This window comes from Pseudorca crassidens, chromosome 7 (assembly GCF_039906515.1).
Source record: "Pseudorca crassidens isolate mPseCra1 chromosome 7, mPseCra1.hap1, whole genome shotgun sequence".
In the NCBI taxonomy this organism is placed as follows: Eukaryota; Metazoa; Chordata; class Mammalia; order Artiodactyla; family Delphinidae; genus Pseudorca; species Pseudorca crassidens.
In genome coordinates this window covers 90,529,990-90,556,784 of record NC_090302.1, presented here as the reverse complement: position 1 = coordinate 90,556,784, position 26,795 = coordinate 90,529,990, and the positions used below count along the sequence as shown (strand labels likewise).

Sequence of the window (26,795 nt, the reverse complement as noted above, 5' to 3'; positions counted from 1 at the left end):
TAACTACAGCTGCATACCATATCCCAGCTACAGAAAGTCTCTTCAATGTTTGCCAGTGTTGCTTCCATAATAATAAACATCACACTTTAGGTGGGCAGGAGTTAGAGTTTTATTCTCAGTCTAGGCAAGACCAAAAATTCAAAGCAAATTCAATTTTGCTTAAGAGAACATTGTAAAGAAACAATTCTTCATATTACATGCCTCATATGACCCATTTCAAACCATAGAGAATGACACCTTTATGTGTCACTGTCCCAAGAGACAAACAAATGTGAACAGCTAAAACATTTAAAAAGTGCATCAAGCTTCGGAAGTCTCAAACGAAACTTGAATTTTCTGTACATACTCCTGTCAAATGAAGTTATTTCCTGTGCACCACTCCTCTTGCAAAGTGGTCTGCTATTTCCTTTCATTTGACCTGGATCGGCTAGGAGACCTAGAGAAAGATCGGGACGGCTTGCGATTTCTCTCCTGGGACAGTGATCTCTCTCTTCTCCTATATCTACTAAAGGGACCTGCTCTGGCTGCGGGAGAAGCTTCTCCGTCTTGGACATCTGTGGTGAGGGGGAGGACTCCTCCTCCGATAATCATCTCGAGGGCGACGACCCCAAGAAGGAGGCGGCCACGATCTCGACTTCTCCTTTCCCCATTGGACAGGTCCACTCTTACTCGGCAGCCACAGAGTGTTCTCCCGTCTAGTTCTCAGACAGCATCCGCTGCATCTCGGGGATCTTCATTTTCAACAAGAGCGAAGCCGGGAGGGTTTTTAGCAACCCACACACTTCGGAGTGGTCCATAATATCCTAAAGCTCGTTCGAATTCACTCGTTACCACTGTTTCCAAGATTCCTTACATAAACGTTACAGTCCAACGGACAGGAATGCCGATGCAAGACCCTCCTGGCTCCTGGGTTTCATGGGCCACAGGGTGATCCCGGGCCTCTAGAATCTCGCAGCTGAATCGGCTCGCACAAGCTGTCCTGTGGGGATGCTTTTCCCCCTATGTGTCCAGCCCGGGGCCCTGCTGTCTAGGCCCGACCTCCAGGGTGACAGGGTGAACCCCAGGTCCCTGGAGCAAACACTCAGAGCCCTGGTGACCAGACTCAGGGGGCTGGGGCGGCAGCTGGACATGTGTGGCCACCCTGGTGGTGTTTCGCCCCATCTGCAGTTCCAGTTCCAGCTGAGAAAGAGCCTCGCTGTGTTATTTTCTCCTGGTTGTGTAAGGATCCCCGGTGTCATTTGACAGAAATGTACATGGTGTGTACTTTCTCTCTTTTCTCCCTGCTTCCTCTCGTCCCTCTGCCCCTCCCTCTCTCCCTCTCCCTCTGTCCCCCCCCTTCCCTCTCCCTCTTTCCTCTGCGTCTCTCTCTTTCCCTCTCTCCCTCCCCCGCTTCCCCCCTCCCCATCCCTCTCCCCATCCCTCTCCCAACTCCCTCTCCACCTCCATCTCCCCCTCGCTCTCCCACATCCCTCTCCCTCTCCCCTCCCCCTCCCTCTACCTCCTCCGTCTCCCCCGTCTCTCTCCCGCCTCCCCCCTCCCTCTTCCCGCCTCCCCCGTCCCTCTTCCCTGTCCCTCTCTCCCTTCCTCTCTCCCTGTCCCTGTTTCCCTGTTCCGCACGCCCTCCCTCTACCTCTTTCCCTCTCCCTGTCCCTCCACCTCCTTCCCTCTCTGGAGAGGGAAGGAGGTGGAGGGACAGGGAGAGAGAGCAGGAGGGGGGGAGAGAGAGAGAGAGGGAGGAGAGGGAGAGAGGGATAGAGGGAAGGAGCGAAAGACGTCTCTCCCTCCCTCTATCCCTCCCTCCCTTTATCCCTCTCTCCCTCCCTCCCTCTATCCCTCTCTCCCTCCCTCTCCGTCTCTCCCTCTCCCTCCCTCTATCCCTCTCCCTCCCTCCTTCTCCTCCCTCTCCCTCTCCCTCCAACTCTCCCGCTCCCTCCATCTCTCCATCTCCCTCACTCCCTCCCAGAGACGGAGAGATGGAAAGGCAGAGACAAGGGAGAGCGAGAGAGGGAGAGGGAGAGATGGAGGAAGAGGGAGGGAGAGGAAGAGAGGGAGAGAGATATGGAGAGGAGAGGGAGAGAGGGGGGGGAGAGGGAGAGGGAAAGAGGTCTCTTCCTTCCTCCCTCTCCCTCTGTCCTCCTTCTCTCCCTCTCCCTCCCTCTCTCCCTGTCCCTGTTTCCCTGTTCCGCTCTCCCTCTCCCTCTTTCCCTCTCCCTCTCCCTCCACCTCCTTCCCTCTCCAGAGACGGAAGAAGGTGGAGGGAGAGGGAAAGGGAAAGAGGGAGAGGGAGAGCACAAGAGGGAGGGAGGAGAGGGAGGGAGAGGGGGGAAAGGGAGAGAGGGATAGAGGGAGGGAGCGAAGATGTCTCTCCCTCTCTCCCTCCCTCTCTCCTTCTCCTCCCTCTCCCTCTTCCACCAACTCTCCCTCTCCCTCCATGTCTCCATCTCCCTCACTCCTTCCCACATAGGGAGAGATAGAGGGAGAGGCAGAGATAAGGGAGAGGGAGAGAGGGAGAGGGAGAGATGGAGGGAGAGGGAGAGAGGATGAGAGAGAGAGGGACGGGGGGGGGAGAGAGAGAGAGAGAGAGGGAGACCGGGAGAGGGAATATGGTCTCTTCTTCCCTCCCTCTCCCTCTCTCCTCCGACTCTCCCTCTCTCACCCTCCCTCCGTCTCCCCCTCTCCTTCCCTCGCCCTTTCCCTTCCTCTCTCCCTCTTCCTCCCTCTGTCACTCCCTCTCCCTCCATCTCTCCCTCACCCTCACTCCCTCTCAGAGAGGGAGAGATGGAGGGAGAGGCAGAGACAAGGGAGAGGGAGAGAGGGAGAGGGAGACCAGAACAGGGAAACAGGGACAGGGAGAGAGAGAGGGAGAGGGAGAGAGGGAGAGGAGGAGGAGAGAGGGAGAGGGAGGGAGGAAGAGACCTCTTTCTCTCTCCCTCTCTCCCTCTCCCTCTCCCTCCCTCTACCTCTTCCTCCCTCTCCCTCTCCCTCCATCTCTCCCTCTCCCTCTCTCCCTCTGCCTTATCTCTGCCTCTCTGGGAGGGAGTGAGGGAGATGGAGAGACGGAGGGAGAAGGAGAGTTGGAGCGAGAGGGAGAGGGAGGAGAAGGAGGGAGGGAGAGGGAGAGAGGGAGGGAGAGAGGGAGGGAGGGAGAGACATCTTTCGCTCCCTCCCTCTATCACTCTCTCCCTCTCCCCCCTCTCTCTCCCTCTCCCCCCTCCCTCTCCATCTCTCTCTCCCTCTCCCCCCTCCCTCTCCATGTCTCTCTCCCTCTCCCTCCACCTCCTTCCCTCTCCAGAGAGGGAAGGAGGTGGAGGGAGAGGGAGAGGGAAAGAGGTAGAGCCAGAGCGTGCGGAACAGGGAAACAGGGACAGGGAGAGAGGAAGGGAGAGAGGGAGAGGGGGAGAGGGAGAGGGAAAGGGGGAGAGGGAGAGGGGGAGGGAAAGAGGGAGAGAGAGGGACAGGGAAAGAGGGACAGGGAGAGAGGGAGGGAGAGAGGCAGGGGGAGAGATGGAGGGAGAGGGAGAGGCAGCGAGGTAGAGGGAGAGAGGGAGAAAGGGAGAGAGAGAGGGAGAGCGGTAGAAGTGCTGAGGAGGGGGGCTCCCTCCCCCTCCCACTCCCATCCTCTCCCTACTGCTTTCTCTTTTCTCTGCTTCAACAAACACCAGGCGCCTTTTAGATCAGCCCTGAAGTCAACGTTGATGCTTGGACAGCCTGACCTCCCCGCTGACTTCCAGCCCAGGACCACCGCTGGGAGATGAAGTCTGCGGGGCCCTGGGCGCAGGCTGCACAGGCACCTCCCCTGATGCCCAATCTCTCCCTGTTTACGAGGCAGCCGACACTCCCCTCCCTGACTCCCCAAGATTTGGGGCCTTTTTAGTATGTGTCGATAATGCCATTGAGCTACTATCTAACTCTTCCACGAGGACCCATCTCCCAAAATGCAGTGGTTTTCAGCCTTGGCTGCACTAGAGAACCCCCAGGGAAGGGAGAGACGTCTCTCCCTCCCTCTCTCTTTCTCTCCCTCTGTACTTCTGTCTACCTCTCTCCCTCTCCCTCTCCCTCTGGGGTGATGCCCGATGAGCTCAGAATCGTAGATGGCCCCCCCATCCCCTCTCTGTGGCTTGCATGGGGGATGCACCTTCTCACCGTGGCCCGGGCATGGCCTTGACATTCAGACATCGGGTCCTGCGTGGACACTTGTGTTTGTTCCATAGCGCAGGTGGCTGCAGTCTGTGCTTCTGTAGATGGGGGCTGTGCGTGAGCCCTTCATCTTCCCCGCAGACACCACTGGTGCTCGCTCGGCCTCGCGGGTGATGCGGGGGGCACGGGGGACAGTCTTGTGTCCCCACCTTCTTGGGCTACAGACAGGCCACGCTGGTCCCGTGGTGACTGGGGGCTCCCAGGAGAACCCCACTGCAGACCGGAGAGGTGGCCCCAGAGAAGGTGGCGTACGCCTGGGGCCGGGCCTCATCAGTGAGCCACGGGCCACCTGCAGCAACAGCTGTCTCACCGTCCAGGGGCTGGGTGTTCGGGCGCCGTGGGGTTGAGCCACTGTCTGCACGGCAGCCGTGTTTTGTCTTGTTGAGCCCGGGGAGGCCCCTTGGTGGCTCCTGGAAAGACTGGCCGCATTTCTTCCTGCCCTTGGCCTTAGAGCCCATCACGTTCATGCCGTTTCTGGTTCCAAAAGGACCTGTGTTAATAAAGACCACGTGTTAGGACAGCACCAAAGTGTCTAGAAATCCGGGCCAGGAGGAGGAGGGAGGGGGATTGGCTGTGCCCGCCAGTGGCCTGGGAGCCCTGCCCGCCTGCAGAGACCTGGCCCGGGGCCCGCGGGGAGGCCGTGGCCCTCGGTCCCCAGCGCCTTCCGTCTCTGGGTTCCAGGAGAACTGCGTGATCCTCAGGGAGCTGGTGAGGCTGCAGGCCCTGAAGTCCCGCCTGCTGGGGTTCCGCACGCATGCCGACTCCGTGCTGGAGATGAACATGGACAAGACCAGCCAGGTGGTGGCCACTGTCCTAGGTAACACCGCCTCCCCCTGAGTCCCAGTGGGGACGGGGTCAGGCGGACCTTGACCGGAGACCCCACTGTGTCAGCCCTTGGGGGTCACCTTCCCAGACCCTTCATTCTGCCTCGAGGGGCGCGGGGTCGGGGGTGGCTGGGGGGCCGCCCCAGGGACGTAGCCGCGCCTCTCCCCTCCTCCCGCAGGTGAGCTGGCCCAGAAGCTGAAGCCCCTCGGGGAGCAGGAGCGGCCGTGATCCTGGAGCTAAAGAAGGCCGAGTGCCAGAGGCGGGGCCTGCACTTTGACGGCCCCATCAACGCCTGGGACCTGCGCTACTACATGAACCAGGGGGAGGAGACGCGCTACCACGTGAACCAGTACCTGCTCAATGAGGCTTTCCCCATGCAGGCGCTCACACGCGGGCTGCTGGGCATCTCCCAGGAGCTGCTGGGGCTGACCTTCGACCTGGAGGAGGGCACCAGCATGTGTCACGAAGACGTGAGGCTCTAAACGGTCTGGGACGCGGCCTCGGGCAAGGTCATCCATCGGCAAGTTCTACCTGATCTCTATCCTCGGTGCGTGCGTGGGGGAACCTGTCGGCCGTGGGCCGGGGCTCCTCTGTGGAAGCGGGGCCCCATCCACGTCCCTCCGCAGGGTGGGGAAGTCCGGGCACGCGGCCTGCTTCGGCCTGCAGCCGGGCTGCCTACAGCACGATGGGAGCTGCCAGATCGCCATCGCGGCCATGGTGGCCAACTTCACCAAGCCTACGCCCAACCTGCCCTCCCTGCTGCAGCATGATGAGCGGGAGACCAACTTCCACGACGTCGGGCACGCGATGCACCAGCTCCGCTCCCAGGCGCAGGGCTGCAGGCAGGGGGCGGGGAGGGCCCGGGCGTGCGTGGTCCTCAGGCAGGCCCTCGCCATGGGATTCTTCCACTGACATCACCCCGCACGTGGTGACGCCCTCGGTGTCAGCTTCCATCATCAGACCCCAGGCACTGGGCGCGTAAATAACGGAAATGGATGTCCTCGAGGCTCTAGAGGCTGGAAGACCCAGATCAAGGAGCCAGGGCTGGTTCCCTGCATGTTAAATACATGCACTCAAGAGTTGCCTTGGAAAAAGACAAAAGAAAAGAAAGGAATGTTGCCTGCAAGTCTGCTGACAGCCGGTGATGAGAACCAGAGGGAAGGCTCTGGGGCCGGGGGCGCAGTGCCCTGTGAGCTCGGGGGCTGCTGCCAGTCTCCGTGGAGGCTCAGCAAGTCCCCGTGACTTCCCCACGTGGGGGGCGCCAGCTGAGCGTCTGGGCCCAGGACCCACTGCTCGTTCAGTCTTCCTGTGGTCAGCCCTTCATCCTGAGCGCGATGCTCTCACAGGCTGCACCGGGGCGTGTGGGGACAGTTTACTGAGCTGTACAGACGTCACTACTGCTTTGGACCATTTCCGTCACCCCGAAAATGTCCCTCACGCCCTTAGCTATCACTCCGTCCCCTCGCCAGCCCCTGACAACCAGGAACCCACTCGCTGACTCCGTGGATCTACCTGCTCTGGACGTTTCTCCTCAGTGGGGTCACGCCCTGTGTGTCCTTCTGTGTATGACTTCTCTCGCTGAGCATCGTGTTCTCAGGGTGTATCGACGCGGCAGCGAGCGTCAGGGCTTCACCGCGTTGCGTGGCTGAGGGACGTAAAGACGACAAGAGAAAAGAAAAGAACGTTGCATGCAAGTCTGGTGACAGCCGGTGACGAGAACCAGAGGGAAGGCTCTGGGGCCGGGGGCGCCGTGCCCTGGGAGGCCCTGGCGCTGCTGCCAGTCTTGGTGGGGCACGGGCAGCACCGTCCCTCAGGAGCTGCTGGACAAGCTCATCAAGTCCCGGGAGGCCAACCCAGATGCGGCCGGACCGAGGGAAGGGAAGGGGGCTTCCGGTCTGCCCGGCTGGAAAGCGCGGCCTGGACACGGTGCCAGCCCCCCGTCTCCTTCCTCCCGCCCCCCAGGCCTCTTCAACCTGGGCCAGATCGTCCTGGCCAAGGTGGTTCAGGCCCTGCACATGCAGACGCCCGCGGACCCGGCCCAGGAGAATGCCCGCCTCTGCCAGGAGATCCTGGGGTTCCCAGCCATGCCAGGTAGCCAAGCGCGCACCGGGCTCACCTCAGCGGTCGGTTGGCGGCTACTGCCCAGGTCAAGAGGATCGTCTGGTGGTGTGTGAATGGGGACCGACTGACGGGCTCCGGCCGAGGCCCGCTGACCTCTGGCCTCTTCCTGCCACGGTTCCTTGGCTGGTCCCTCCAGCTGTGGCCCGCGGAGTCCGAGGGTGGGGTGGGAGGCTCTGCACATGCTTTCTAGAGAGCCTGGAAGAGGCAGGAGAGGGCTTCATACCCCGAACAGAAGGCATCGACGAGGTCTGCCCGTGCGTGTCGGTGCGGACACGCGGTTCACTCCCTCGTGAGCGCTTTAACCAGCGATCTCCCCGTGGTGGAGGGCGAGCCCCGACTCATCTCTCGCAGCCTCGGCAGCTGACCTTGTAAGAGGCTTAGGAGTGAACCCTCGTGAGCTTCAGCAGAAAGTCGGCAAAGATTTATTTGTGTCCCTCCACTGAACTGCCAGCAAGGTCCCCGTTTTCTACAAGTGTTGGGCCAATACTCTCTCTAGTGGCAGGGGACTCAGACAAGGCTGCTTTGGGGCCCCCACCCCCGCTCTGGGGCAGGGGCACTGAGCGGCCAGGGAGCCGGGCAGGAGCCCCTCCGCGTGTGTCCCAGTGACCCACCTGCCTGCGACCTTCGGCCGCCTGGCAGGAAGCTACGACGCCCAGTCCTGTGGCCAGTCATTCCTGCAAGAAACACTGGAACCAGTTTCTGCCAACCCGCCAAAGAAAAACGACTTCAAAGGCAACGTGGTGTCACAGGAAGGGCTTGTTTCTGTGTTTCTTTGTTTTTAGTTCATTAGGCCTCACTTAAAATTCTGATTCCACAATGCACTTGCTTTGGGATCTTGAACAACACTCATAACCTCTGCAAGTTTCAGTAGAGTAAGTTTATGTGATTACCTTCATCTGTAATATCCCTGTGTTGCAATCTTAATTAATTCAGATTAATTCATCTTAATCTTAATCTCAAGTTCAGATCAAAGACTCGTTCCTCTGTGACTTCTCCTCTGAACTGATTCAAAAGCCTCCTCTCCCGTCCTCATTTGGCTTCTCTTCTCTTCTGGAATCTCATAAGAACTTCTATGACCTCTCTGGTTTTTTGTTGTTGCTGTTGTCTGTTGGTTTGGTTTTTAATTGAAATATAGTTGATTTTCAATGTCGTGTCCGTTTCAGGTGTACAGCACAGTGATTCCGTTTTCAGATTCTTTTCCCTTATAAGTTATTACAAAATATTGAGTACAGTTCCCTGTGCCATAGAGGAGATCCTTGTTGTATCAACTCTATGCCTTCTTTGAATGACCGTGGCACTTTGTTGTCTGTATCATTTTTATGTCTGTTGTGGCTTTGTGACTGAAAATGAAAATTTTCTATTTGTTCATGTCCTGGCCCTTCCTTAGAAATGTGTTCATTTACCTATTTCATATTTATTGACTACATCTTAGACACCGTGTTAGCTGCTTGTTCTAGATGTTAGTAAAACATAGACCTTCCTGCTCAAAGGGTCACAGTATTTGTGGGAAAACAAACAAACGAACAACTTACGTCTCAAATAGCTTTGTACTTCCCAAAGAGAGCACACCTCGTAGGTACAATAAATATATGTATTATACATAAATGTATAAATAGTTAATGGCATTAAAAACTTGAGATAACTGCTTTTCTATTCTGAGGTAAAGATGATAATATTTCACCAGGAGCTCAACACCACTCTGAGAATGAGGGCTTAATCCCCGACCTGGCTCACTGCATCGCTTTCTTATATGAAAACAGACAAGTCTGTACATGCTCTCTACAAAAAGGCTTATCTGGCATGAATTTCAGATAGCAAGAAGAAAAATTCAAGAGGTTCAGAGAAGCATCCAGAAGCTCAGGTGATTGTCTGGCACTAATACAACTTGCTTGACAGGAAAAGAGAGCTGTAAATCTCACAAAATTCGATGATCTTCTAAGAATTTCAAAACCGCCTGCTAGTAATTAGAAATCCTAGAAGAACCGCTTCTTTTAAAGCATACTGATAATATGCTTTACAGCTTAATATTCAGAAGCCTATGTTTTGGCTAAGTGAGCTTCAGGAATGAAGGAAACTTGTGGTTCAGTTCCATCTACTCTGGAACCTCTGGTCAAAACACCTACTTCTGTGCTCAGCCATCTTATCATCTGTAAAATGGAGGCAACTCTAAGAAAACATAGTTACAGAGATGTTGCACAGTTTCCTGTGTCACTGTCTTCATTTGTTTCAGAAAACCAATAACGTCTAAGCTACTACTGCAAAGAGTGCAGTGTTACTTGGGGTCATCTAGTGCAGCTCTGTCAAAGTAAAGAAAAGCAAAGGGGCCTAGAATAACTATAATTTTCCCAAGAGGACACTATTATTTTATGGCAAATCTGAGTCAGGAACCCTGATCTCTTTGATGCCATTCCATTGTTCTCTCGTTGGGTTCTCAGCAACCCAGAGAAAGAAAGAGAAATAAAACTCCTATGTGCTGTGTCACTGGTACAGGACGTGGCAAGATTGGAATTGGAGAACTACATATTAACAGGTATTTGGGAAATTCTTCAAACTAATTAAGATATATACCAGGTACATAAAAAACAGTTATGTTTTCCCAGGATGATTCTGTGGAATGAACAGAACTGGTAACTGAAGGTGCCTGTGTGCTGCAGTTCCAAACAGGACGGGTGAATGCTTGTTTTCTGGCACCTTTAAGACTCCACCCCAATATACACATTAAAATAAAATTAACATTTCAACTGGGTCATATTTAATTCTGCATGCTCTTGTAAGTCAGCAAAATAGTCCATATATCATTTAAGTTGTCACTCACTTTCTTTTCTTTTCTTTTCTTTTTTTTTTGCGGTACACGGGCCTCTCACTGCTGTGGCCTCTCCCGTTGCGGAGCACAGGCTCCGGACGCGCAGGCTCAGCGGCCATGGCTCACGGGCCTAGCCGCTCCGCGGCATGTGGGATCTTCCCGGACCGGGGCACGAACCCGTATCCCCTGCATCGGCAGGCGGACTCTCAACCACTGAGCCACCAGGGAAGCCCGTCACTCACTTTTTAACTTGAGTTTTAATTTCTGAAAGTCTTTCCAAACACAAAACAGAGGTGGGAAAATGGTATGTGGGAAGCTGCAGAGATGAAATAAGCTTACTGCATTCGGCATAAAGATGAATACCCAAACAACTTCTGCATAGCTGGAAGTGTCCAAATCTACTATCTTCGTTTTGTAGTCAAGGCTTCCGGAAAAATATGCTAACGGATTCCTAATTACCCAAATGCCCCATATCTGTTTCAGTAAGTATCATTATATATTATGGAAATTTTTCTCAGTGACAGAGAAAGACATCCTGGCCGAGCATCCCCCTGCCCATGACACACAGATGATGGGTCTCAAGCTACCTTGAAGGCGTTGGAGCCCACTTTATCCATTACTAATATTAATGGAGGACAAAACTTCATATTCTGTTTGCTCTGTGTTTGTTAAATCACTTCTTCCCTTCATTAAGATGGATGACACATAATTGAGTCTGTAGTGTGTGTATCACTGGAAACTGAACACATTTTTGTTGGTTTTATTAACGTCATAGGTTTCTAGGGGGGGTCTACTAAATAACTAAGTCTAGTTTCACAGTTACAAATAAATTACGATGTAATTTTGAATAACGTAAGCTCATCGTAAAGGAAGGATACTGAGAGTTGCTACTACCCCTTCCTTGAGGGGCTCTTGTAAAGCACTAAATCAAGTAACAGAGGTTTATATGCATGCATATATTTTCAATGATATTTGAACACACTTGAAAAGAACTCTACGGAATGCATTATAAAACCTCGATGCTGTGTGTCCCTAGTTCCCGGCTCTCTCGTTCAAACTATTTAAATGAACAAAATGTTATCTATTAGGATAGAGTACTCCAAATACTACTTCTTGCAGTACCCTGTCCCAACCATTTGCCTTCCTCTTCCCATTAGTCCTTAATTCAGAAACCCCAGAGATTTGTTCAGTAATTTATGAACATATTTCTTCATTCAGCCAAGAAAACTGATGGATCCCTTACCAAATTTCAGGCACCCTTCTTCAGGATGTTTTCTAGGCATGTTCAGGAAACACAGCAGTGATTAACACAGATGAATATAGCCTCTCTCGAGCTGAGGGGAGAGACAAAAGTAAAGAAGCAAATATAAAATCATAAGTGTAATACGTAAATAAAAATTGAATAAATGGGTAGAATAACTAGTATATCAGGTAAGTGCTGGAGAAAAACAGCAAGCAGGGAAGGCGGATGGAGATTGTTAGCTGGTAGGAGGAGGCTGCGATCGGAAACTAAGTGATCACTGAGGGCTTTCTGGGGAAGATAAAATTTACGAGGGAACCTAAGGTTGTGAGAGGGAGCAAGGTGCATATCTGGGAAGTGAATAGTACAAGCAGAGGGAACAGTCAGATGGAAAGGCAATGAGGCAAGAGTGGGCTTGGAGTATCCAAGGAGCAGAAAGGATGTCAGTGTGTGGAAAACAGAGGGAGCAAAGTGGAGAGGAGAAGGAAACAGTCAGAGAGGAAACAGAGGCCCAGATTTCTAGGGCTGTGGAGGCACTTTGAGGACTTTGCTTTTCCTGTGAAGAAGCCATTGAAGAGACTTGAGTGACATGATCTGACTTATGTTTTAACAGGATCTCTCTGGATGCCATGTTGATTAGAGACTGCAGGAGAATAAGGACAAGCCCCAGAAGACCAATAGTTGATTCAAATGTCAAGAAACATTTATGCCTTCACCCTTCAACTTCACAAATGATGCCATTTCCATTGAGCTATTGAAAAATATCATCTGGCTTTCAAAACAATAAACCAGAAGGCATTTTCTCACATAAGCAAGGTCACAAACAACTGTCGGCTAAAGGTGAAATAGCAACAAATCAAATAATAACAAAAACATTTTTTATAGATTTTAAAACCTTACAAAGCATTTTCTTGTCCATTATCTAAGTTAATCCTCAGATCAACGCCATGAGATAGTTATTATTTTCCCATTAGAAGTGACCGCATATTAAATCCTTAGTGATTGCTCAAGAAAAGCTGAAATCTTGAGTGTACATCTATTAATGCCAAGGTTGGGTTTTTTACCCATGGGAACATTGGATGCTAACATCCACAGGGATTTTCAGCTCAAGATGGCAGACTAGGAAATATATTTACTTTCTGGTCCTCCTGAAACCATGTTTAAATAAAACTGCAGAAATACCAAAATTAATCAACCAATAAAAGCCAAGACATTGTGGAAGTCATCAACCACAGAAAGATTTCAACACATTTCGAGAAGGCAAACAATGAAATGGAGGGGCCATGAATAAAATAATGAAGAAAAGACTACCCTAAGTAGGGTCTGCACAAAGCCAGGCAGCTTTTGCTGAGCCCTGGTTATAGTAAAGGACAGAGGAAAGAAGAGGGGCTGAAAACAAGGAGACAAAAGTCATTTTAGGAAAAAACGTTCACTTAATGAGCTCCAGGGAACACTCAGCCTGCTGCCATACTCACTCATGGATTACAGTGGATTGTTGGTAAGCAAGACAAGAAAACAGGGAACCAACAAACAAAAATCAAGACACGGTTTCTTACTGAGCTCTTCTCAAATGAGATCAAGAAATTATGGTTCAATGCCATAGCTGTAAATCATTTCTGCTCCTGGAGAGGTTAGAAAGGGCTTATCATAGTTACCCTTTTTCTTCAGACAGAATTTAGGTCTGAGCAAAAGCTTTTGTGTCCTCCAACCTCAAAGTTTATTGGGGATGGAAGTCCAAATTTGCTTTGACATACCATAAAAAGAATCTCATGAGCAGAGGGTCAAACTACTTTTGGAATATATGAATTATGCCCAGTGTGATTTTAAACAAAAATATATAAATTTTCACTGATCTATATGATTCTGGGTTCTGAAACTTCTACATGTTACATGCCTGATATATAACACACAATGTCAGTCCCAGGAGAGAGAAGACACTCCAATGAAGCAAGCCAAAGAAACAAGATTCGAACAAGGTAAAGTGATGTGTAGACCAAGACCAGGATTTTTCAGTTCTTTCCTGTCATGCTGTAGCTTCCAGCTCCTGAATAACAACACATGTTTCCCTTGTCCTAGACACACAAGAGTATGTCTCCTCTATGGGGCCTAAGAAGCTCTAGAGTTACATATGTGTAGTAAAGAGTGGACCCAGCCGGCATACTCACAATGACCAAATTGTGTTGATCGTACTTTATTTTAAACCAATACATCGCTCCATGCTGAAGTTGCAATAAATGATATATTTGCTTTCTAGACATGAATGAGATGCCTTACTGGATATACTCCAGGAAGGCCAGAGAAACTGGCTTCTAATCCATACAGAATAATTCATTGATGAATTCCTTTCAGGAGAGCCCCTGATTTATCTAGAATATAAGCTTTACATACCTGGATCCTTCAAACTAGACCAAAGGGACAAATCTAGGCTGCAAGCCTCAATTAGAAATGTGGGATGGTGCTATGCTGACAACTGGTGGTCCCTGACCTATCTTCTGAGATTAGAACCCAGTGTGGTGGATGACCAATTCACGCGTTGAACAAAAGAACACCTCCTACAGGGCAGTGTATGTGTTCAATACTGGTATGGCACTTAGGGCTAAAAGTAACACATGAAGCATATATGATAAGGAGGCACCAGAGTCCAGAGCACGAGCTCTGGAATCACACAGGCTTGCTTCGAATCCCGGCTAAGCCACTACCATCTGTATACCCTGAAGAACAGTCGAAGGTTTAAATGTTCTTTTACCAAATTTCGAAAAACAAGTGAAGAAAGAACCTACCTGCCAGGAAGGGACATCGTGGGGTGCAGCATCCAGTCGCGTCAGGGCTCTGCATCCCCTGCTCAGAAACCTTCACCGCCTGGCTCATGGTGATGCTGGCAGCTCAGCAGCCCTGGAGAAGGCGCTCCTGTCTCCAGGGCTCGCGGACAAGCTGGGGAGGTCCACGGAGGTGGCGGGCCACAGTCTGGCAAACTCTGGGTGCCTCCTCCACTCAGCTCTGGGCAGGCTCTGGCCTCTGGGCCCCGTTGCGGGGAAGGGCTGGCCGATACATAGCCAGGGCTGAGGGGTCTGCAGAGCCGGTGCCCAGGCAGGGTGAGCTCTGGAGGAGAAGACTTCCACAGTCCCCAACAGTCTCCGCATGGTGGCCCATCCGGTGCCAAACACCTGCCACCCACAGCGACAAGTCCCAGCCGCTAGAAAGCCCACAAGGGGTCGGGCTCTTTGCCCTCGGGCCGGGTTTCTCCAGGGGCTGGGCTTGTGTGGGGCCCCCATACCACCCCCTGACCCGCCCTTGCTCTGTGACACGTACAGTGCAATGTCAACACCCAGGCTGAGCCGGCCAGTGTTCAGTGCGTGCTAGACCTTGAGAAGACTTAGCAGCTAGGGAGAAGCTCTCCCACTTTCACTCGCTTTTCTCAGATCAGGCAGGCAGCCCATCTCACCCCAAAGCTATGGACACCACACCTCCTTCCCAGGCTATCGTTTTCCGTTCTGCCCCTGTTGTCCCTTTCCATTCTGCCCCCCTTTTCCCCAGCACCCCATTTACGGCTTCGGGTGTCATCGGTGCTGCAGCAGGCAGCACCTCTGACCCCGAAGCTATGGACACCACACCTCCTTCCCAGGCTATCGTTTTCCGTTCTGCCCCTGTTGTCCCTTTCCATTCTGCCCCCCTTTTCCCCAGCACCCCATTTACGGCTTCGGGTGTCATCGGTGCTGCAGCAGGCAGCACCTCTGACCCCGAAGCTATGGACACCACACCTTCCCAGGCTATCGTTTTCCGTTCTGCCCCTGTTGTCCCTTTCCATTCTGCCCCCCTTTTCCCCAGCACCCCATTTACGGCTTCGGGTGTCATCGGTGCTGCAGCAGGCAGCACCTCTGACCCCGAAGCTATGGACACCACACCTCCTTCCCAGGCTATCGTTTTCCGTTCTGCCCCTGTTGTCCCTTTCCATTCTGCCCCTCATTTCCCCAGCACCCTATTTACGGCTTCGGGTGTCATCGGTGCTGCAGCAGGCAGCACCTCTGAACCCGAAGCTATGGACACCACACCTCCTTCCCAGGCTATCGTTTTCCGCTCTGCGCCTGTTGTCCCTTTCCATTCTGCCCCCCTTTTCCCCAGCACCCCATTTACGGCTTCGGGTGTCATCGGTGCTGCACCAGGCAGCACCTCTGACCCCGAAGCTATGGACACCACACCTCCTTCCCAGGCTATCGTTTTCCGTTCTGCCCCTGTTGTCCCTTTTCATTCTGCCCCCCTTTTCCCCAGCACCCCATTTACGGCTTCGGGTGTCATCGGTGCTGCAGCAGGCAGCACCTCTGACCCCGAAGCTATGGACAGCACACCTTCTTCCCAGGCTATCGTTTTCCGTTCTGCCCCTGTTGTCCCTTTCCATTCTGCCCCCCTTTTCCCCAGCACCCCATTTACGGCTTCGGGTGTCATCGGTGCTGCAGCAGGCAGCACCTCTGACCCCGAAGCTATGGACACCACACCTCCTTCCCAGGCTATCGTTTTCCGTTCTGCGCCTGTTGTCCCTTTCCATTCTGCCCCCCTTTTCCCCAGCACCCCATTTACGGCTTCGGGTGTCATCGGTGCTGCAGCAGGCAGCACCTCTGACCCCGAAGCTATGGACACCACACCTCCTCCCTAGGCTATCTTTCTCCGTTCTTCCCCTCTTTTCCCTTTCTATTCTGCCCCCGTTTTCCCCAGCCCCCTCCCCCCATTTACGGCTTAGGCCGGCATCGGTGCTTCAGCAGGCAGCAGCTCTGACACCAAACCTATGGACACCACACCTCCTTCCCAGCGCTGTCATTTTCCAGTCTGCCCTGTCTCCACGTAGAACCGCTACCTATTTCACACGGCTGTTCCTAGTTCTGGGAACACACCACTCACTGGTAGCAATGCCTCAGCCCATGCCTCGACTCATTTACCTGCAACGCTGGCCAACAGATAGACCAACACTTCAAAGTTATGACAGAAAGTTGAGTAAGTTATACGCTTGGAATTGCATTTATTATTATTAACAAGCACAACTGTAGTGCTTAGACTATAACAAGTAATCTTCTAAGTGCTTAGCAAATATTAACTCACTTAATCCTCTTAATGGCAACCCTATAGGTAGGTAATGTTCATAATATTCACCTTTTTGGGGGGAAACTGAGGCCCAGAGGGGTTGAATAGCTTGTCTAATGCCACACAGTAAGTAGCGGGCAGAAACCCAGGATGAAAACCAGACCGTCCAGACTTTCATCACTTTGCTGTGTCACCTTAATAGATGTTGTGGTTAGGGAAGGGACTAAACTGACAAGACTCTGAACTTGAGAAGGGAGAAATTAGAAAGTGACTGATCCTAGAAACTAGAGAGGATTTCAGCTCAGAAATTTCTGGTGATGAGACCCGGAAGAACAAGAACATGGTTGGATTATTAACTTGGGGTAGTATCTGAATCCATTGAGAAATGGTTTTGTCTTGTTTTTTTTTTTTAACTTAGAAAGGCCAGTTGGATGAAGATTAATGAAAAAAAAAAGTAGAAAGGAAAAGAGGAAGGTGCCTGAAGTGAGACATAACCTCTTCCCTGTAAGTACTACGGGTGGGTGTCCTGTGGGAAAGGATGGAGCTCTCTCTACAGGTTTGTCACCAGGATGAACAAGGAGGAACATGGCAACCATTGTACTGGTTTTGATGATTCCTCAAAAACCAAGGCTTTAGTTTCCAAGAACTACCCACAGTAGCATACCTACCGGGTGTCAGACATACCACCAAGTGTGTTTCCAGTCACACATTTTAATTGGAGAAATAGTTCCTATGAGGTACGCATTAGTTCCCTATGGCTGCTGTAACAAATTACTACCAATGAGCTTGCGTAAAACAAAACACACTCATTCTCTTATGGTTCTGGAAGACAGAGGTCCAAAACCAGTTTCCCTGGGCTGGAACCAGGAGTTGACAAGGCCGTCCATCCACCTTCTAGAGGCTCTAAGGGAGAATCTGTTTCCTTGACAGCATTCCTTGACTTCTGGCCACATCAATCCAACCCCAACTTCATCATCACATTCTCTTTGGAGTAAAAACTCCCTCTGCCTCTCTCTTACGAGAACACCAGTGGTTACATCTGGGTCCATCCAGGTAGGCCAGAAGAATCTCCCCATCTCAAAACCCTTACTTTCATCCCATTGGCAAAGTCCCTTCTGCCATTTAAGGTGACATTCACAGGTTCTGGGGATTAGAAGGTGGACATTTGGGGGCAATGGTACTATTCAGTCTACTACAAGGTAGATACTATTATCTTCCTCAGATGTAGGAAATGAAGTTTAGGGAAGTAATTTGTCTCAGGTCTACAATTTCCAGAGTAGAGATTTAAATTCTGCCAGTGAGACTTTAGGACACACTCTAAACAACTTTAACCTGTGTCCTTAATTACTGCATAATCCTTGGTTAAGAGTCACACTTAGGTATCAAGACCCAACTGAATATAACACAAGTACTGTCTCCTCTTTCACTATGTTTGCCTGGTGTATTTATGAATCTTGCCCAGAGCAGAAGAGTTCAGAAAATTGTTATGCACCTTTACTAGGAGAAAGCATTTACTGTTTGATGTGCACGGAGTAATGGAAGGCTATTTAAAGTAAAATAAAATAAAATAAAATAAAATAAAATAAAATATGCCACCAAATCGTCAAGTGTCACAACAGAGGTAACCCCGTGGGAGTCTTGAGGAGACTAAAATTATCTCCAATTGTGCAGGTGAGAAAAGTGTCACTAAAGGCAGTTGTAGTTCAGCCAAGCCCTACGGCACAGAAGTAGGAATTTGGATAGGTACGAATGGGAAAAAAGACATTTTAGGCATGGGAAACAGTTTAATGCTGAATGGATGAGAAATATACGTTAGACCTTTCTAAATCAACTGGCTTATTATTAACTCAGTAAATCAGATTTGGTCAGTCAAACTAGCTTTAGCTGATTACTTATCCAGGGCATAGCTGTTGAGAGTAATTTTTGTCATAGAACAGTAAATAAAATTGTTGAACTATAACTTTAGGCTTGCTAAGTGAAATAGATTGCTCTAGCTGATGTTCAAGTGACTTACTTGGGACTATTCACGAAATTGGGGGTTAACAACTGCTTAAGACAACATAGAGAATTGATCTTAAATAGTACTTGAAGTAGTTACTGTGTAAAGTATCTGTTCAGTAGCTCATGGTAAATGGATGTTTATAATCCCCACTGGACAACCAACTGCTTTTTTGCAAATGGTAATGTGAATTGCTGTCGCATAAACTATAGTAATGACCACCTATCTAATTTGCTGTCCAAACCAGAAATCTTCTAACAATACTGGTCTCCTAATAAAAGTAAGCATGAAGCTAACACACACTGGGTGTCTCCCGTGTGCCTGTGCATGCATCTATATCTCACTGAACCCCCATAACAGCCCCCAAGAGAGGGACTCTGAGTGTCCCCATGCTGCTGGTGGAGAAACAGGCACAGGAAGGTTCAATAGTCTATCTACCTAAGATAACACAGAGGGTGGGAGAGCCTGTTTTTAAACCATCTGCCTCCAATTCCAGGTGCCAGGAGCCAGATTCAGCCTACAGGCCTCTTCTGCTCATCTGGAGGCGAAACCATGTGTAAGGATTAGTCAAATCCTGTCTTCAATCCTCAAGGTAGCTTGAACACTTGCACGTCCTCCAAATAACATGTAGCATAAGCAATAAGATGTTTGCCCCGGGTATTGTCCAGGAACTTGGAATCAGCTGTGTCTAGTTAGGCTGAGCTGGTTGAGACTGGAGAGGACCACCGATCTTCCACCTGGGCCAGTGCCTTTTGACCTCCGGCCATCAGAGGGCCGAAAACTACAGCCTGAGAATGTGCTGAGCCCCGTAGCCTAGTTACGCCAGCTCAGAACAATGACGAGCACACCTTTTTCCAATCACCTTTCCTCATGCTCCCTATGCCTCATACTGCCCTGCTTCTTTATTCTTTATCCCATAGATACCCCAAGCCCCTTGCCTTTGGGGAGGCGGATTTGAGACCTATTGTCACGTCACTTCCTCGCTTGGCTGCCTTGTGAATAAACCTCCTCTTTGCTGCAAACCTCAGCGTGTCAGTGTTTTGGCTTGCTGCGCCTCAGACAAAATGGTAGGGAGCTGTGGTAAAGGTCCCTTGCCTGTGAGGGAAGCTGGTTACTAGTAGTCACATTGCGGATGTTTTCTCCTCCCGGGGTGGGGGGGGCAGACGTCCTGCTCTTCCAGAAAGAAGGGAGAAAGGCAGGAGCTGGACCCTTGCTCTCAGGGTCACCGTCACCTAGGAGCTCGTTAGAAGCACAGAATCCAGGCCCCACCCAGAACTACTGAATTACAGCCTGCATTTAACAAGATCCACAAGAGAGGCATACCCATAGTAAAGTTGGAGAGGCACCAAGCTGGAGTCCACGTAGCAGAGAAGCAGACAGGATTCTAGACCACGCAGAGTGTGAAAGGCCAACAGTTTGTTTTCTATTCTCAAAACAATGTTTTTGAGCCATGTTTATGAGCAATGTCCCAACTTGCTTTTAAGGTTTCTTGTGTGAAGAATGGATTGGAAGGAAACAAGATATATGGACACTGGTTAGGACCTCACTGCAACAGACAGGCAAGTTCGGTATTAGGATGTTGAGGAAGAGTTGACAGATTCAGAAGAAATTCAGGAGATAAACTGAAGCGGGCTTAATGGGGTATGAGATGGAGGAAAGGAAGGTCTTAGGGAATTAAAGGGTTTACTACACGTATGAGCAAAGCCTCAAAATTAATCCTTTGAACGTACAGAGGTAGAGCTCTCAAAGGACACCGGTTAGGAAGCAACTGTACGCCCTTTATAATTCCAAGAGACAACACAGATCAACTGTTGCGATGGAAAATTCGGCGGTACCGGTGCCTTTTTTCACTCAAACTTAGTTCCAGTGACTATTACTCACATTTTCTGTGCCTAAACAACACAGCTTGAGGAACTGAAGGGGATTCCATCCTGGTAATTAAGGAGGGTCCCCAACACTGACAGTCCCATCTTAAAAAGCAGTCCCCCTGCATTTTACCCGAGGAGCAATGGCCAGAGCCTCCCTTTTAAAACGATGGGGAGAAACCAGAACATCACACACTGTCCCTTTCAGCTACTGTGAACTGAGCCGCGAGACGACCAGTACCCCCTAGCACAGCGCGGACGGGCCAGCGCGCGGGGGCCACTGTGACAGGCGACAGCACAAGAGACGAAGCCCAGGCCCAGGGGCTCTGAGCTCCACCGGCAACGCCCAGGGGCCAAGGCGTATTACCTTTCCGGGATGTGCTTTCCGCCCTTCCTCGTGGCCGACGAACTGGCTCATGTCACCCCCAAGATACCGCCCACCCAACGCCAGGACTGCCAAAGTCGCCAACCCGGCGTCCCCGGTGCCAGCACAAGGCCACGAACCACAGGCGCCTAGGCACAAGCCCACGCAGCTCGCGGACCTCCTCCTACCGCGCATGCGCCACCGCGGGGCGTCTCGAGATGACTCTCAGCACGCAGGCGGATTAACGCGCTTGATTGGTAAAGAGGATTCTGATGCCTGCAATTTCCCTCCTTAGCCGGAGGCTGGGAGCACACGTCCATTAGTTCGTGTGTGTACCCTTCAGAATTCCAATCATACGGGACATGGAAAGTTGTCCGACTCTCCCAGTTCCTTGTGTGGTTCTTCCAGATATTTCCCAAGTGCTTACATTCACACTTGTATCTTGTATGTAAGTATTTGTATGTAACAGGTATCCTGTAGTTTATAGAAGAGCAGCACACTATACACATACTATATACATAGTCTACAATGTGTCTTGGATAGTGTCTTGGATAGTTATCTTTCTAAAATATAAACTTGGCTGGATTGCTCTGTTGCTTGAACATCTTCACTTAGCACAGAATACAGCCCAGGTTGTTAGCATAGCATTGAGAACTCTTTATAAACAAGTATCAGTCTGTCTCTCCAACTGAATTAGAAGTTCAAACTATGACTTCCAAGGACCTACATCATCCACCTCCCTCCTTTGCCCTGCCAGCCTCCCCTGATCTCATTCTCTACTGCCCTGCCCTCACTCACTTTCCCCTGTCCAGCCACACTGGCTTCCTTACTATTCCTCAAACATGCCAAGCACAGTCGTGCCTCAGGGACTTTGCACCTACTATTCCTTCTGCTTCAGAACACACCCTCCCACCCCATCTCCACTCTCCCAGAACACACCCTCCCACCCCATCTCCACTCTCCCAGAACACACCCTCCCACCCCATCTCCACTCTCCCAGATAGCCAATGGCTTGTTTCTCACTTCAAGGCTCTGCTCAATCGACATCTTAATAGAGGGGACTTCCCTGATCACCTACCACATTCCCTCACCTCTTCATCTTCTTTTGTTATTCTCCAAAGCACTTACCACCGCTTGACACTCCATATATTGACTTATTTATTCATCTCTCTCCCCCACTAGAATGGAAAGTACATAAGGGCAAGAACTTTGTTCTCTTCCTACTTCCTAGAACAGTGCCTTCAATTTAGAAGGTGTTATACAACTATTTGCTGAAAATCAATGTATGACTTCTTTGCCCTTTCACACTACCCTCTAGTCACACCAGAGGCTGCCCCTCCAGAGCACAAGTTCAAGCCCTGTGCCTTCTGTACCTGTCCCCAATACCTGGGCTGTCCTTTCCTCATTCCGGCAAAATCCTCTTCCCCCAAGCCCAGCTCAAACGCTGTCTCCTCAGTCAGGCCTTCCTCACTTTCTCCTCTATGTTCCTGCTGCACTTGATTCTTTTATCATAATTAACCCACTTATACTCACTACATGTTTCTCTTCCTAGATAACTGTAAGTTGCTACTGAACAAAGACTTCTACTCACCTCTGTATCCCCGTGCCCTAACAACAAACCTATAAGGCTCTCGGTGTTTACTGAAACAATTTATTTTCTGAGTCTCTACCAATCCTAGGGAGTGCATAGTATAGTCTCCTCCTCATTATCAGTGAGCCTGGCACCTGTGGGAGGGCCTTACAGCAGAGGAGAGTCACCAATGGATCATAACTAAGGTCCTGAGACTGCAATGGCAGACAGCATGGTGAAGTTAGCCCACTGCATGCAGAAGACCCACAGAGGAGTCAGCATATGCAATGGACTACACTTGGTATAACATGTGAACAATCAAGGTTTACAAATGTGTTCTCATGCACTTGTAAGGATCTTCTAGCCCACGCGGAACAGACAGAACACACACAAAGGAGCCTGGAGGAAGTGAGTAGGCCGGCAGCTGCGCCCTAACATCTTAAGAGGGAACATTTCTGTGACTACAGTTTAAACAAATCAGATAATTTGCCTCCTTTCTAGACACCCTGGTTATCACAGGACAGGCCAAGCCTCTCAAGTTTTAAAGCTAAAGTACACGGAAGATCTGTGAAGAGGGCTTAAGATATTTAAGAGCTAGTACCTGCATTAAGCAACCAGGTTATAGAATGAAAATTTATCTTGAAATTCCCGTCTCTCCCTCTCTCTCTCGCCTCCTATCCCCTATCTTCCCACCTCCATTCTATTCCTTCTCCCCTACTCCCTGTTTTATGTATATACGTGCATCATTTTATATATACACGGAATATTTACTGTCTGTTACGTTTATTTAATAAAGTGCACACTCCTCAGGCTAAATTTAGAAAGAGGACAAAATGAACACTTTCGCATGGGCGTCAGTGGTGTTCCAAAGACAAAAGATTCCTCAGCCTTAAAACATGGCAAACACCACGTTCCTTCTGATAGTTAGATGCTAGAAAAAGGCAAGTGGATCCTTAAAATTCACACGCTATTAAGACCTACTATCAACAGAGTAGATCTTAAAGCGGAAACAAGAAAACACCAGCCTTTTAAGTTCTTCCTGTCTGAAGATAAGAATAAGAGGTGGTAGTGTTCTTCCTCACTTGCACCGAAGTGTAAAAGCGGCAAAAATATCTTCAACACATATATGATGAGGAAGCCGCTCTTCTGGTCCACTCTGTTTTGTTTTGCTTCTAGGGATCTGTCTCACTCGGAACCTTTGCTTTTTGTTTTCTCTTTTATGTACGCTAAGAACCCGAGAGTCTTAACCTTTTCTTCCACCTCTCAACCAATAAATAGGACACAAGAACATTTTTATGTTTTTATGTATTTTCCATTCAAATTTTTAAAAAAGAGATAAGTAAGCTAGTTCAGTTCATATTTCTCACAAAAATCACTTTCCAAACTAAACTAAATTGTTTGTGACCATAAACAGGAAAAAACACCGTACTCTATTAGCACCATCTGACATTTCCACCTTAATGTTACCAAACACAACTTGACACTAATGTCAGAACTATTAAAAATGTTAAAAACCCCCAAGCCCACTCAAAATGCATACCAAAGTTCAGGTAAAGGAAAAACAAAAACAAAAACAAAAGCAACTCACCGTTATCTTTATGTTCTTTCAGAAACCCATTAACAACACACTGGAATTTAAAACTAGCGTCCTCATCTGACACCTGATGCCCAATTGTACAACTTTTTAAATAAGGAATAGTTTCTGGTAAGTCCTATAAGGCAAAACCATGAAAATATGTATTATTTCCTTTGTAGGGAAAGAATAAAAAATTAATTAGAGAAGGCAGACTATAAACCAGGAGAGTACATTAAACTTTGTATGTCAGTCATTCTGATGAGAGCCATTTTTTCCAAAGCTGCTTTAACCAGTAATTATCACTTGATTTTCATTAAAACTGCAGAACGGACAGTTACCAGGCATGCAAAAAGGAAAAGCAAATCTATGTGAATGAATGCACATGTAACTCAAAATGATATAAAGAGTTCTACCTACACTTATGTTCTATCTTACATTTCAAGGGCCATAAAGCGGCTGTGATTTAAGGAGAGTAGTAGAACAGAGTCAGAAGAACTTGGATTCGAATTAGGAAATAGAGGCAATTTCAGGCATTGTTGAGAACTGGTATTCTTGAGGTGGGAGAAAGTAGACTATCAATAGAAGACAGAAAAGGATAAGTGAAAATTCTCTCGTTCTGAATTTAAATGGAAAGTAGCAGCAGGAACCTATGACATATTTTAAAAATATTAAAAACAAACATACATATTTCCTAGCTCTGACCACTGAAGAAGTCTAGAAACAACTGATGTCATGTCAAAAGGACTCAGGAGTCACCGAGAAGCTCCAACTGGCCAAAGACAGGGCCTCAGTTAGAATAATAACTGTAACGGAGTCCACGGTGATAGGAATAAATAAAATTTTACAAAACTGCTCACCACTGGAGGATATTTGTGAATCAACTCATTATTCTGAAAACTGTTAAATAAAAGAAGAGAATCATGCCTCTACAACTGGGCAACCAAACAGTTGATGAGGGGAATCTTCTCCTCGTACAAATATACCCAGCTAATAAGTGAAAAAAAGAACAACAGAATTCACCATTCTTTGAAGCCTCAACTGAATTAATGGATGTAGCTATGAATCATCAGTGACTGCTAATACCACAGAAAGACACAATTATATATGTCTCCATGGAAGAACACATCATCACCTATGAAACTGTCTCGCCAAAACAAAACATGCAAGCTTCATTCGGATCAACTACCAATTTACAGGAAATAAAAGGACTGAAGAATATGTTACCAACACATGGAATGTAATCATCGACATCTAGATGGGAAAGATTACCTGGTTTCTTTAAAAACAAAATTCAAGGAGGAAAAAAAAGTGAGAGAGACATGGAGGGAGAACCTATAGATTAAACAAGACTTCAGAGACCTAACAATCCACGGCAAAGTGTGGACCTTATTGGGATCTAATTCAAAATTCTTATAAACAATTTTTTATGACGTTTAGGAGACAACTGCAAATTTGAGCACTCCCTGGGTATTTAATATTAAAAAATGATATTAAGGAATAAAAGTCCTATATTTTAAATGCACGTACCAAAAACGTACAGGTGTAATTACATGCTGTCTCGGAGCTGCTTCAAGATAATATGGAATGGGGTGAAACAGGTGGGGGTACAGATAAAACATGACAGCCATCAGTTGGTAAATAAGAAAGCTGGATGAGTTCATGGGTATACAAGGAACACTCACAGTATTTTTATACTTTTGTATATGCTTAAAATTTGTGATAATTGTTTAAAAACAAGACGACACTGTAGAAAACAGTTTGGCACTTTCTCAAAGGTTAAGTGTAGAGCTACCGTATGATCCAACAACTCTGCTACTACCTACGCTGCACATCTAACAGAACTGAAAGCAGGGATTTGAACAAATATCTGTACACCAATGATCATAGCAGCATGATTCACAATACCTACAAGGTGGAAAACAACCAAGTGTCAATCAACCGTTGAATAACAAACTATGGTCTATATAACACACAATGCGATTTTCTAAGCCAAAAAAGAAACGGCATTTCGTTACGTGCTATAACATGGATAAACCTTGAAAACATGATGTTTAGTGCAATAAGCCAGACACAGAAGGACAAATACTGCAGATTCCACTTACACGAGGTACCTAGAATAGGCCAATTCACAGAGACAGAAAATAGAATAGAGGTTACCAAGGGTTGGTGGGAGGGAAAATGGGGTTGTTACTGTTTGATGGTTACAGAGTTTTTGTCGAGGATGATGAAAAAGTTTTGGTTATAGACAGCGGTGATGGTTACACAACACTGTAACTGTACTTAATGCCACTGAACTGCATATTTATAAATGGTTAAAATAAATATGATTTCTCTATATTTTACCACAATAAAAAAAAGGAATAACAGAGCTGAAATTTCAATTCTTCCTTTTCCGAGAGTCAGTTTCATCGTCTGTAAAATTAGTAATTGTAGTTGTCTATCCTCTGAGCTTAGTGCAGGGTAAGCACTCAGTAGGAGATAGCACTACTACTTCCACTTCAAGAGCAAAGGATTGCTGTGAAGATTAACTAAGTCAATGGATATGAAAGAACTTTCTAAATGGCAAACTGCTCTACAAATATTAAAAGACATTAGGTGTTACTGTCTCCCAAGGCCATGGAACAGGTCAGAAGAAGGATAATTCTTTTGCACTGGAATGTCCTACATGGGCCAAGAGAATCTATGGGTTTCTGTACTATATCAGAAGGCATTAGGAAAAGGAAGCATAAAACTTAGAGAACAACTGTCTTTTACAGTGATGCTTAAACACGCTCAAGCAACTGCTTAAAGTAAGTGCTAAAGACATAATGGACATACCTTTCCTTTTAGGATACTACTGTAACTACTAAAAGTTTACTTCATTTTCAAAATATAGAACATGGAAGCTTATAGAATTTCTTAAGCATATCTAGAGCCTACTGCCAAATACTATAGTTCAATTCATATCTTTAATCTCATTTTGAAACAGCAATTACAAATGTGTATTTAAGGAAACCACTAGCTTCCCTTTTTGAACCCACGAGAGAAGGCCAGGATTCACCTTAGCATAAGATGATAATTACTGAACTACCATGAATTATTACAGTATCAGAAAGAAGGTCATTTTCAATTACGGCTTCCATTTACCTCTGGCTTGTAATAGCGGCGAGTATTTGTTAAGTCAAT

At 48.5% G+C, this 26,795-nt stretch overlaps 1 protein-coding gene and 1 pseudogene across 1 annotated transcript; one reads left to right on the top strand and one right to left on the bottom strand.

The window, feature by feature from the left end:
* Window positions 1–91: 91 nt before the first annotated feature.
* Window positions 92–4,664, bottom strand: LOC137228385 (serine/arginine-rich splicing factor 3 pseudogene; annotated as a pseudogene).
* LOC137228384 (thimet oligopeptidase-like) lies at window positions 4,663–20,779 on the top strand. The gene is given in 9 exon segments (XM_067745488.1): window positions 4,663–4,674; window positions 4,879–5,014; window positions 5,201–5,242; window positions 5,245–5,569; window positions 5,649–5,860; window positions 6,985–7,113; window positions 7,783–7,897; window positions 18,752–18,811; window positions 20,551–20,779. Coding segments are annotated over 9 exon segments (1,260 nt in total).
* Window positions 20,780–26,795: the final 6,016 nt, after the last annotated feature.